This window comes from Artemia sp. Qi Xiang Cuo, chromosome 6, assembly GCF_049724085.1.
Source record: "Artemia sp. Qi Xiang Cuo chromosome 6, ASM4972408v1, whole genome shotgun sequence".
Classification (NCBI taxonomy): domain Eukaryota; kingdom Metazoa; phylum Arthropoda; class Branchiopoda; order Anostraca; family Artemiidae; genus Artemia; species Artemia sp. Qi Xiang Cuo.
The window spans coordinates 54,527,572-54,540,745 of NC_142799.1; the positions used below are offsets into that span (position 1 = coordinate 54,527,572).

The 13,174-nt window shown below is 35.0% G+C and overlaps 1 protein-coding gene across 4 annotated transcripts in view; it reads right to left on the bottom strand.

Annotated features, from left to right (window-relative positions):
- Positions 1 to 13,174, bottom strand: part of LOC148951387 (uncharacterized) — a 93,744-nt gene that overhangs the window by 22,819 nt on the left and 57,751 nt on the right. For all 4 annotated transcript variants that reach the window (XM_089090836.1, XM_089090839.1, XM_089090838.1 and 1 more), the window contains exons 5-8: positions 10,865 to 11,936; positions 8,926 to 9,092; positions 5,033 to 5,218; positions 1 to 108 (exon numbers count right to left, since the gene is read on the bottom strand). The exon at positions 1 to 108 is cut by the window's left edge and continues 708 nt beyond it. In XM_089090836.1, the coding sequence (XP_088946962.1) occupies positions 1 to 108; positions 5,033 to 5,218; positions 8,926 to 9,092; positions 10,865 to 11,936 (1,533 nt within the window). The remainder of the gene's footprint in view (positions 109 to 5,032; positions 5,219 to 8,925; positions 9,093 to 10,864; positions 11,937 to 13,174) is intronic.

Consider the following 13,174-nt stretch of genomic DNA (forward strand, 5'->3'; position numbering starts at 1 on the left):
TAGTGCGAACTGAGCTGAGTTGGGTTCAATCTTATGGAGGTGATCAAAATCTTCGGGAGTAAATTCCTCAGGTCCATGTAGCTTGAAAAATTGGAGATTAATCTCACTCTGAAATAACGGAAGATTGTAAGAAACAAATAAAAAATAAACAAAAATATAATGGTACTAAGAACATATGGCTTTGTTCTACAGGAATAGTAAACATAAAAAGTATAAGTTAATAAACAATGATCACTGTTAAAAAGCAAATAATAATTGTAATTGCTTCTTAGATTTGGTTTAAATGAGAGTCATTGGAGTGACTCTGTAGGCTCAGCCAGATTCAACGAAGCTCTAAATTGGTACCTGGGAAAAGTAAAAGGAAGGGTGTGCGAAAGCAAAGGATGCTTTGCCCCCAGCCCCCTATTGCACTTCCTGGCTGAAGGGCCATGAAACGGAGATCAGCACCCCCGGTACGGATTTGAAAACACTATGTCATATTCTTTACATTTTTACCTTAACCTTGTTAGAAGAGCTTTGTGGAAGAAGATCCTCCCGAAAGACCCTCGAGCAGGATTCTCTGAAAAAATTACGAAAATGTAATTAAAATGTTTTTTTTTTTTAATCAGACCAGCTACAAAACCCATCAGATTCCCCTTTAAGGTTAGAACGGATTTCACACAGGGTCATTAAACTGAAGAGCTACATAATTTAAGATATACAAAACAAATATATAGAATATTTAGGTGTAATTTTTTAAGCGTAAGAGTAAGTAACCCAAACCTAGCACTGCAGATAAGGAAAATAATTAGAATACTTTAACACCCAGTACCAAACAAGACTGGTAGATAACATTGAGTCAGTTTAAATTCCAATTAAGTTATTCTAAACTAAAAAGTTTAAATTCAAATTTAAATCCTTCAGACTTTCACTTAGAACCATTCTTTATATTTCAGGACAAAAAGAAAAGCCAAAAGGAAAAAAATCCTGTAAATTTGCTCTACAAGATGGGTGAAGAATGAAAGCCAGAATCGGCATGAGTCTTTATTGTGAATTTTCTCTGCTGTCTCTTCGAATTACCTGCTCAAATTGGCCTCTGAATGGATCACGCAACATGGCTTGTATTGAGATTAGTCAAATCAGTTAGTTATTTTAGGTGTAATTATCTTTTTTTTTATTTTTTTTTTTTATTGCGAACACTCAATTATAAGGCAATTCGAAAATTTGGAGGTCTCTTGCCGGATTGTCGAAACCTGATCAAATCAAGAGTAAATCTGGTATAGTGTTCCTAGCGGTAATTAAGCAAAGTGCACAAAAGACGAAACCACAGAGAAAAGAATCGCATGCATACAAGAGACCCAATGCATAATAAGAGTCACAATGATTTTTTTATATCGGTGTCAAATTAGGCTCAATTAGGTTAGAGAAAAGAGGCAACTCCTCCAGTCTATCCTCTAGAATCAAAGCGTGTAATGTACACTATCACCTTCGAACAAAACAGCGTACAGATTCGTATCTTTATGGGAGAGGAAAAATAGGGTTTGAAGTTTCTCGGACATAGTCTTTTTTTCAAAGATAAAATCAAAAATTGTAAAAACTAAGATTTCATATAATTCCTTTCAACTTATAGGCTAACTTTCTAACATGAAAGTAATTCGACTTGCTGTTATTCGATGTTTGGGGATGTTTAGTTACATTAACTCTATAGATACATGATGCTCCCTTTGCGCTGCTTGGGGTACTTGAAATTTTCAAATGGCAGGCCCTAAATTTTTTTTTTTTTTACAAGGAATCCAAGACAAACTGAAAAATATTTCGATCACAACTTTTACAAGAATGATTAAATCAGAAGTTATAAACATTTGAAATTAGTATTATTAACAATCCACTATAACACCATGCCTACAATATACCTTATAAAAAAATATGTAAAAATTACATTGTTAGCTAAATAATATGGCTTCATTAGCATGTAAAAATCAGTGATGTACTTATTCAGCTTGGGTTCATATGTTTTTATTCCACCTGTAATTGATCTTCCCTCCCTTCTATAATACAAATACGCAAATGCAACTGACACCTCAGTAGGTAGAACTAGGGGATGAAGAAACGCACTAGGAAAAATTTCCTGACTTTCTAACTTATTTTCGAAAAAAATAAGTACAGCCTTTAGTTTTGGGTATAACGAAATAATTTCAGAGTGTCATTTTTTCGGCACAGAATGTTGGTTATCAGTCCTCCGACATCGATCGATGACGTTTTAAAGAATTGTAGATGCCTTTCTTTAGATTTGTTTTTATTCAAAACACAATAAAAACGATCCTATTTCTTCATGCAAGTAACTTCAAATGTATAACTGAAAATTGGAATTGGCACTTGGCGATTCTCATTTTGATTGGTTTTACCGAAAAAATTCTATCAAAGGGAATAAGACTTTCGATTGAACTTAAAACAAAACTGGTTAGAAATTTTGCTAAAATTGCTTAGCCATTTTTTCAAAAAACAAGAAGTTATATGGAATGAAAACTATTATCAAGAAAGGGGTCAGATAGCGAACATTTCACCAAAATATCAGGTAGGCAAAAAAAACTAAATATAAGGCAAAAACTAAGAAAAGTAAACCAACGAAAAGTCAAACTGAGTCAAAAACTCTTCAATGAAAATAAAAATGAATAAAAAACAATAAAATTAAAACAAGATATAGCCTCAGCTTCATCACCTCATAAAAGTTCAACTGAAACTGACAAAAAAGATTATTGACCCTTGTCATGTCATGATTAACTAAAGACAACAACAATAAAAACCACGCATTTTAATAGGGAATTGCTTAAATTTTTAATAAAAAATTATATATGAGTGAAAATTTCTACATTTAGATTTTTGTTTTTAGTTCGTCTTTATTTAAAAAAAAGTCTTTTCATTGAATTCAAATTTTGGTCAAAGACACATAGCAGAAATATTCGTCTAGCTTCTATTTTAAGTACTGTCTTCAGAGAGTCCTTCATTCACTTAACTTCTTGCTTATTGGAAGATGAAAGGCAGGGTGCTCTTTGTCATTACTTAAGCCGTATGCTCGAAGACTTTATCTGTTAATACTTGGAAACGTTTCAATGATTTACAGTCACTTTGCGTAGGCCTACCTGCAATAATTGGCCGATAAAATGCGTGGCACTGGGAAAAAGTCTGCCCCTCAATGAATATAGAGCAATTGGTCCCGACCGAATTTGGGTCATGACTCACCTAGACAATTCTAAAATCCTGATGCCCACTCGTGATATTCAAATTTTTTTAATGAAAATTTGACGCTTATTCACCTGAAGGAAGCGTAAAAGGCCATTAGGTTAATATCTTTTTTTGAATCGTCCTCTAGGCAGAGCTGTTCCTAGGATTGGTGGCACCCGGGGAAAGATTAATTACAGTGCCTCCCTCCCGATTCAAATATAATTAAAAAAGCCGAATCAAAGTGAAAAATTTGATCAAAGTGGGCAACTCCACAACCGTGCCCAAACCTCTCCTCCTCCCAGCTGCGGCACCAGGTGTAGCTAACCCAATTGCCATCCCCCTTTGAACGACTCTGCCTCAGCGTCATTACGATACTATTATGTATCTTTTTGCCCTTTAAATGCATTTGACTGTGAGGTCATTCACAGGAATTTTTTTTTCAAAAATAAGGCTCTGTAGTCAGCCAAAGGGGGCATATCCTGTCCATGACAAACCAATATATTGTCATGCCCCATCGACGGGGCCTACGCAAAACGTTGAGATTCATGGTTCTAGGGCCACAATTTGAAAAAAAAAGTTTGAGGTCATCCACCAGATGCAAGTCACTATCAGCCAAAACGAAAGAGGTATCAAGTACAACGGGGATGTGGCTTAAGGCAATAAGGCTCTTTATGATCACCCCTCCGGTCATCCCTAGCCTATGATCCCCCCTATATTTAGATATAGAGATACGATTCCTCCTAGATTTAGATATATCTAGGGATATATCCGATACTATATTCTAGATCATCCCTAGAATATTTATCAATATCTGATTGCGCTGCGTCCTTCTCAAAACACCCGTCATGGATAGGTTTCTGTCTCCCACATATCCTTGTACCATGGGAATCAAGAAAACCGGTCCTTATCAACATTTGGCTCGAGTAAACTTCTTTTTTATTAGTTATGAAAGTGAAAATAGAAACATATCCATATCTATATAGTAGATACATTCCTATACAGTAATTATTGATATTGATTCCGTTGTTAAATATTTTTAGCAAAACTAATCTACCGAAGTCTTATCATTTTGAGCTACGTATAGAATCTGAGCAAGTGACATATTTCTACGCATAATATATGAATGAACTTTTCTTCACAATTTTAAAGAGCATACATTTGCACAATAAACTGAATTTCTAAAGATAATTCACTGCTTTCTAAGCGCTTAAATTAAAAGAATAAAAGCAAAGGCATTAAACTACCAATTAGGTCAAAGCAGCGCCACGTGTATCTTTATTCCTACATGAGTGTGGACATAACATACTGGCATTTTCAACGATTCAACATAAAAAAAGAAGTTTTCCTTGTCTGTAGAAAAACATTAAAGAAATCAGCGTACGAAATATAAAACCAATCAAAAATAGAAATATAATTCCTAAATCTGAGCCTCCTGCTTTTTTTTACAACCTTATTGGTAAATTATGACCATTCTAGTTTGGAAAATTGCTATATCAGGCTCGCCCTTCACTCTTAAAATTGTTTCACATTTTTCAGATTCGTATATTACTAAAGTTCGCTGGCCCAGGATAAGCCAAAATAACTTCCAAGCCAGTTGCCCGTTTTTTGTAGGGTGGGAAAAAGAGGGGGTAGTCCCCCGTAGATATATGCAATAAACATATTTTTGCAAACATATCAATAATAACCACGTGGAAGTCGACTAAATACATCGTTTTAGTTTAACTCTTTGTAGCTACATGTACATGAAGCTCCAAAATGAGGAGTGTCTATCAGGCATAATTTAGTTATCATTCCACACTTCTCATCTTTGAAAAAATAATAATAATCTTACAAGTAGTGATGGATCAACCCTTTTTTTGAATTTTTTCGGTGGTACAACAAGTCCTGCAATACTGTCAACGTCTTCATCCATTCTTTCTTCATTCTGACGTTGACGGTAAACAGCTACATACCTCATTAGATTTGAATGAAGTTCGTTATAACTCACTGCCAATTTAAGAAGTCCATTCTGATCCATCTAAAAAAAAAAAACGAATCAAAATTATATATCCGAATGAAAAGAGACTGAGCTAATATTTTCCCATTTTGTAAGGATTTATACTTACTTTCTCCACCCACATCTTGAATATGCTTGTCCAGTTTTGTACCCTGACATCTCCCGCGAAGAATCGGAAAAAATTGAATCCATTCAAAACAAAGCCCTGTGAATAATTTTTAAAGAAGCTAAGGTTCCACTCTCTTTCTTCTAGAAAAAAAGAAGCAAGATTGGAAACATTTAAGCGTAGGGGGGTTTCACTGTGGTCTCGGTTTTGTAAAAACTGCAATAGCAAACCCTTGCATGGAAGCTATTTTCCCCAATAGACATTCTCCAACCAGATTCCGACTACCTCGGGTCGTTTTTGAACCCATGCCTATCTTGTCCTCCATTCGCTGCTTAACCACCAGATAAATAAAAAAGAACATTTGTCCCCAACATTACGGAAAAAATCAACAAAATATCCCTGTAGTTTTCTCTTTTTAATTATTTTGTATTGGTGTCGCACAAGTTTTGAATTTTGTTCGCTTGTTTTGCCAATCCCCTTTTTTATATGCCCCTTTATATTTTAAAAAAAATTGTATATATAATATAATTCTTTTTTAGCTTTATCAGTTTTTAGCTTTTAACTTAATCTGACACTGCATTTTAATTACTCTGACTAAGGAATGATTTTTCATTTTGTTATTTTTGTTTAGCCACTGTTCAGCAGTTTTTTAGTCTTCTTGTTTTTGTTTTTTTTTGTTTTTTGCTTATTTTGTTTTTTTATAAGTCCGAAATTCGAATTCGGCTCTTTGAGGCACATGATAAACAATTTCTGAAATAAATAACGATTCTCTTATCCTTAGATTCTTTGTTGTTATTTATTTTCTCACTTAAGTTGCTTTATTTATTGCCCATAAATTATTATTTTCCATTTCCAGTTAAATTCCGGTTCGATTTGCTTTCTTACCCATTGGGCCAATCATAATTTGATTCAATTTTTACTGTGTAATGATTTGCAAGAGTGGTGGAAAAGTAGGCTAGATTACAAACTCAATGAACCTTTCTCAAATATGTTTTGCTGACCCTGATTTAAATAACCAAGTCACCTTTTCATCTCAATAAATACTTAGAAAAGACCTATGTAAAGAAGCCTTGCCCCCCCCCTTCTTCTTTCCGTTCCTTATAGATATCTTTTTCTAGTCATGATGTTTTGATGAAACTGAAATATATATAAATATAGTGCCGCGCCGTGTGCCAGCACTCGGCACACGGCAGGCTTCTATATATAGATTCTCACTGTTACTTGTCTTCTAAACGCAGACAATTTGATCCTTTTCTTGATGTCATGACGTCAAATGGACCTTAAATTAGAAGTAATGTCTTTGTAAAATTACATTTGTTTTTTATTGGACCTTTAACTTTTGCCTCGGCTTGTCTTTTGTCATTATGAAAAACATGTTGCAGAACCTTTGTTTCTTTTAATTGTTCAGGTGGTGGGACAAAAACTTCTTTTTCTTCCAACAATTTAACTAGTCCAGATTTTTGGTTTTCAAAGGTATAGAGCGCATTGACAACCACCTTTGTTTCTTTTATTTGTTCTGGTGATGCGACGAAAACTTCTCCTTTTGCGTTGGCTTGTATTTTATCATTATGAAAGACATATTGCCAAACCTTTGTTTCTTTTATTTGTTCAGGTGGTGAAACAAACACTTCTTTTGCTTCCAACGATTTATTTAGTCCATTTTTTTTTATTTTCAAAGGTATGGTAGGCATTAATGACCTTATCCGTGTCAAAATCCAAAACCCAATCATCATCGCTATCATTTTCAATTGGATTGTTCGATTTACCTCGGCTTATCTTTCGTCATTATTAAATACATATAGCCAAACCTTTGTTTTTTTTAACAAAAGTATGGTAGGCATTGATGACCTTATCCATGTTAAAATCCCAAACCCACTCATCATTGCTATCATTTTCAATTTCGACACGTTTTGATTCTCGCTGTCCAAGTTGATTTTCATTGACCCGCTCACATGTTCGGTGTCGCATGTCTTCTAACCGCATGTGTCTTTGCTCTTCATTTTCATTTTTGACAGGATGCCGCTGCTCTTCTAACCGCGTGTGTATTTGCATTTCATTTTCTTTTTTGACCTGCTCACATGCTCGGTATCGCATGTCTTTTAACTGTATGTGTCTTTGCTCTTCATTTTTATTTTTGACACCACAACACTTTTCTTAACCGCGTGGGTCTTTGCACTTTATTTTCATTTTTAACACTCTCTAATTGTCGTTCTCGCATATCTTCTAACCGCCTGTGTCTTTGCTCTTCATTTTTGACACGTTTTTGGATATTGATTACTTCAGACAATTTAACAATGACCTTTGCTTTAGCTGTCCGATTCTCGAATTTCACATCTTATCAAGTTTGATAGTTCAGGTTTTGGTTCCAAAGAATCATCCTTTATAAAAACTGCAACAGCAACTTTTCGATTTTTGAGCCTTCCAACAGACATTATATTATATAAATAACTGTTGCGTTGGAAACCCAGCAATCTTATCTATGGTATGCCTGACATCATATAAGAAAATGCTAATATGATGTCATAAGACATGCTTAAGTGATGTAATAACATAGTACATGACGTCATTTGCAAAAGAAAAACAAAATTAAGGCTCTTAACGAACTTCAATAATTCTCTCACTGCAATAGAAATTGAAGTTAACCATGTGCTCCTTTCATACTAGTGACACTAGAAAGCTGGTCCTTAGCAAGGATGTCAGTTTCTTATCTCGAGATACATTTTTGCAGTTGCAGTTTTCTAGCATTTTTTGACGTAAGTCTGTAACGAGTATGTCGTTTACGAATATGTACGTTACGTCAAAGTTTGTTGCTGCTGGTGGTGCAAGCTGATGAGAGTGTAATCACACTCAGTAATCACATACAAGAAAATATAATAAAGAGATGAAGAAATGCTAAAAGATAAAATAAAAAAAGAAGAAACGATAAGAAATTTTCGGGCTTTTATTATTACACATATTGTTGAGTATTTTTTCACAGTTTTAATTGAAAGTGTTATCGGTTATTATGTAGTTTCATTTGAAATTCGAAAATATTACTGAAAGAAACTGTAAGAAGGGGTCTAAGGACAGTGGAAGCCATCAAAAAATAATTTCCAAGAGTTCACATAATTTTAATATACTTGAGTTAATTGTTGCGTTTTGGAATTGATCTCTAAACTTTGTAAGACAGTAAAGCAAGAGCGCTCCCAGGATTTTTGTTCGGGAGGGGTCATACAGAAAAAGGAAAAAATATATATAAGATTTGTTAATATGCATTTTTGTTTCGTTTTACAAGTCAGACAAAATTGCGGGGGTGGGGTTCAAACCCGTACCAGGTTTGAACCCCACTTAAAGAGTTTACAATTATTAGACTTAGATACATTATATTACAAAATTTACTAATTTTGAATGTTTTACAAGAGTCTGATATTTAGATTCCCCCTCCCCAACCAATTTCATTGTACTATAGTCTAAAAAAGAAATATCAGATGAACTGAGCAGCAAACCCTAAAACTTTAATGTAAGATATTTTATATACGAATACCCTAGAATACAATGTAAATCTTTAAGCAAGATAATTTTTGTTTACTTGGCAGAGTTTCAGAAGTATTAACAGGTAAAATAGCTAATAAAGCTTCCTCACCTTGTCCAAGTCTTTTTTCTCAAAAATTTGTTTGATCATTTCCTGAGTTCTTGTAGACAGACGTGAGATCTCTTCAAATTGGACTTCAGGCAGAGCGTGGTCCACCAACTTCCCTGATATTAGAATCGTTCCCAGAATTAAACACGATGGCTGGCTGACAAAATTTACTTAGAAAAGAAAAGGATGAAGAGAATCAGGTTATTTATAGCCTATTCACATATTTTCTAACAGTGTCAAAGGTAGATACACGCACAATAGTGACTTGATGTATTCTGCTTGTGTACGGGACAATTAATCGAGTAATTCGGATCTTCTTAACTTCAATTTCATAGGTTTTAAATTTAGGAAGTAAATGAATACAATTCGTCTTTTGATTTACTATGGCATACAAGTCTCTTCACGAGAATACCCTTAGGAAACACTGGCAAATCCTAGTCTAGCCAATGGCCCCTTCTACCACCACTACTACTAACAACTCACCGCAGTACCAAGCCACCTGAGGCCAACACAGCTACACACGCTCTCCCTCCTCCATCCCAATCTATTCAAAGCCTCCCTTTCTACACCCTCCCACAAAGTTCCCATTTCCTTTAAATCTTTCTTTAAGACGTACTTCCACCCCAGACGAGGACGACCTGCTTTCTGTTTAGCCCTAGATGGTTGCCCAAAAAGAACAATCTTCGGCAATCTGTGAACAGGTCACTAGAACTTTGATTTTGTTCGAATGATCCTTCTCCCAATTGCCGAAGACCACACCTTGAACACGGGCAATAGGGAAAAAAACATGGGAGGTACATAGCAACAGTAGTGCGTTGCCTCTGATTCCTAGCTGAATTTTTAACTTTTCTCCCTAAAACATCCTCTGCTATTTTATCAACTGTTTCCCTAAAATCATTCTATCCACCCTCTGTATTACGAAACTCTAGGTTCTCCAATTGCATATTTTGCTGTTAGTATCCCTCTCAGATCCTAATCCTGAAGTCTATTAACGGTATAACTACCCATTAAATAGCTACACTTCCTAAATGTCACCTTTAAATAGACTCTTTTATTTTTTAAATAAATGGGAACGATCCTGCTACTCTAGTGTCCAATATCGATTCTGTAATCTTGAATTTACAGTAACATAAACAATAAGTTTAGCCGTCTTACGTGTACTATATTAACTTCGACCATTCTATGAAGAAATACCGCTAACTTATTGTGCTTATATGTGTCTTTAATTTATATTAAAAAAGTGAAATATTAAAAAAGGAAATAAAGAATGGGAAACATATAAATAAGGCTAGGGAATTTGTAGTGGAAGAAGAATTTGAAGAGGAAAGAATTTCTTTCTTCATTGATACTAAAATAAAAATGCACTCGAATGAAGGTATACAGCCAAAAATTAATATTTAAGTACCAATAGACAAAGCGTGGGCAAGCCAGGTCGTGACAAATAAGTATGAATATCAAATAAAACAAAATCAAATGACACCCCATATGGCACAATAGAACACAATATCTAATAAAAACATAAGTAGATAGACAGTAAATAAACAATACATGTAAACATAAATAGCAGATAGAAAAAAGCAAAAATAGTACAAACCTGCGCCCCTTTAAATTTTAACAAATATAAAAAATATATACATATTTTTTTGCATAGTTTGTCGATTTTTGGTACTTTTCAAAGTCTCAAAGCCATGCATTACCAGTTCCCATAGCTTGACAGTCGTGACTTCTCGTACAATAGAATACAACATAAAAATAAAAACACAAATGGGTATAGGTTACTAATCAGGGCTATTGGAAGGGAAACTACCCATCCGCGTAAGTTTCAGTATATTTCGTTTTTGCACTGAAGGTGAAACACAAGCTATTTTTGTTTTGGTATTTTGTTATTTTAACTCCCTATTCTTTTCAGTACAATACTAAATAAACAAAGAAAAAATAATACCTGATTTAAAGTCATTCTCAATGCCCTGTAATATCAGTTCCCATAACTTGATAGTCTGAGCAGAGATCAGTTCAAAAGTCACAACATTCTCCAAAGACTCCAAAAATTGACTTCCCACGAAGTCTGATCCAAGCTTTAACAGGTTTGAAGCTTGCAAGAGAAGCTGCACAAATTTAGACACATCTCTGAGCTTCACGAAAGCTATCAAAATTGCTGATAACAAACTGTCACAATCATGATTGGTTACATCAGTTCGGCTACTTAATACAGATTTAATAATAGGTCCAGGAACATACTGTATAGAAACTGGGTTAATATTCATCAATACTTCACAAACTTTCATAACTTTGGGAACAGTTTTACCGAATTCTTTTATGAGGCATTGAACTAAATTTTGAAGCCAGGTCATAAAGGATAAGCCGTTTAAATCAGTCATCAGGTTATATTCTTTCTCTTTTAAGATTGACAACATACCCAAAACAGCCTCAACTTGAGTTTCAGGCTTTGAAGTAGCCTGAACAGAAAGCGATGTTGAAACCCTACTTGCCCTTGTTATTATAGCTGGTTGATCTTTAGCTTCCGGGTATATACCCAAAATAGCCAATAGCAAAGCCATAAAAATAAATGCTTCCGTCTGTGATTTCTTGTAGCGACGCAAAAACCCTTCAATGAGAAGTTTCACTATAAGTGGACACTTTTCATGATGAGACATTTGTTCTTTACATGCTATAATTATTGCTTTCAAAGAGTCAGGATAGTGAGAGATTTCCTCTTTCGTTTCTGGTATAGAATGAAGGAATTTTTTCCAGTCTTCACACAGCTGGTTGCCAAATATGAAGTTTTGCACAACGACAGTCCAACGAACTTTGGCTTCAGTAGCATTTGCCGCTACTGGCGTTGAAACTAAAAGGGATATCGCAGGTGGAAAGACAGCAGACATGAAAACTTGCAGAAGCTGAAGCGATGGCGAAAGGCGATTCTTTTCTTGAAGCTGAAATCCAAGTCGACCAAGAAGTTTGAAATAATTTCCAAAACTTGAAAGAAAGCTGTATTGGTCGAGAATGGATTTCGTCTACAAAAAAAAAGTAAATTCAAGATAGTTTTAAACCACATCACCACAGAGAAACATTGAGTTTATTTCAACATTTTTTGAACTAAAGCAAGTGTCTTTATTTTTAAATTTACACAAAACAATCAATCTGGTTTTGTATTATTTTCCAGTGGTTCAAAATATGACATATCAACAATAGTTAAGAACAGCACTATTTGGCTTCTCTTCCTAACGTACACTTGGGGAATGATGTGATTGGCCTAAAAGAATATGTCACAAAGTTACACCAATAGAATTAAGACACGCTTCTTAACCAAGATTTATAGGACTAAAGATTTCTTATCGAAAATACTTTCGAAACCACATAGGGTCAAAACTTCTGGAAAGGACTTTCTTTAAATAAGAGATGGTTCCGCAGAAAAAAGACTATAGGACACTGATCAAACTCAAAATGCAAGTTGTGTCCGAAGAAAAATAATCAGTAACATCAATCGTTCCTAAAGGAGTTTTTAAGCATTCCTAATTAAAGTTTCAGTTTATATCACGGTAGGTTTATTTGATGTATGTAACTTTCTTCAAATTTTTGGCAAGTCAAAAACCACAAATTTATTTAGCTCTTGGGTGATAACTTTTCTTCAATGGGCAGAGTGGATATCAACTTAAAAGTTACCAACGTATACACAAAAGATGAATAGTAACAAATATTTAATTAACAAATTTAAATTACTATTCTAGCTTTTACTCTCCCCTAATTCCATACAATATTCCTAATACACGCAAATTCATACGTATAGCACATAGTACTACTACTACTAACAACTCACCGCAGCACCAAGCCGCCTGAGGCCAACACAGCTACGCACGATCCTCCTCCACCCCAATCTATTCAAAGCCTCCCTTTTTACACCCGCCCACGAAGTTCCCATTTCCTTTAAATCTTTCTTTATGACGTCCTCTCACCCCAGACGGGGACGACCTGCTTTCCGTTTAGCCCTAGATGGTTGGCCGAAAAGAACAATCTTCGGCAATCTGTCATCCTTCATCCGCACAACGTGCCCTAACCCCCTCAACCTTTCTTTCATTATAGCCCTAGAGAGCGGTATTGCACCACATTTTTGTATAGCCAATTGTTTGAAATACGGTCAGTCAGCCGGGTACCCAGAACAATCCTTAAACAATTTCTCTGGAAAACATCTAGCAAATCTTCTTCCGCTTTTCGGAGCGCCCATGCTTCAGAGCCATATTTGACCACTGTCACC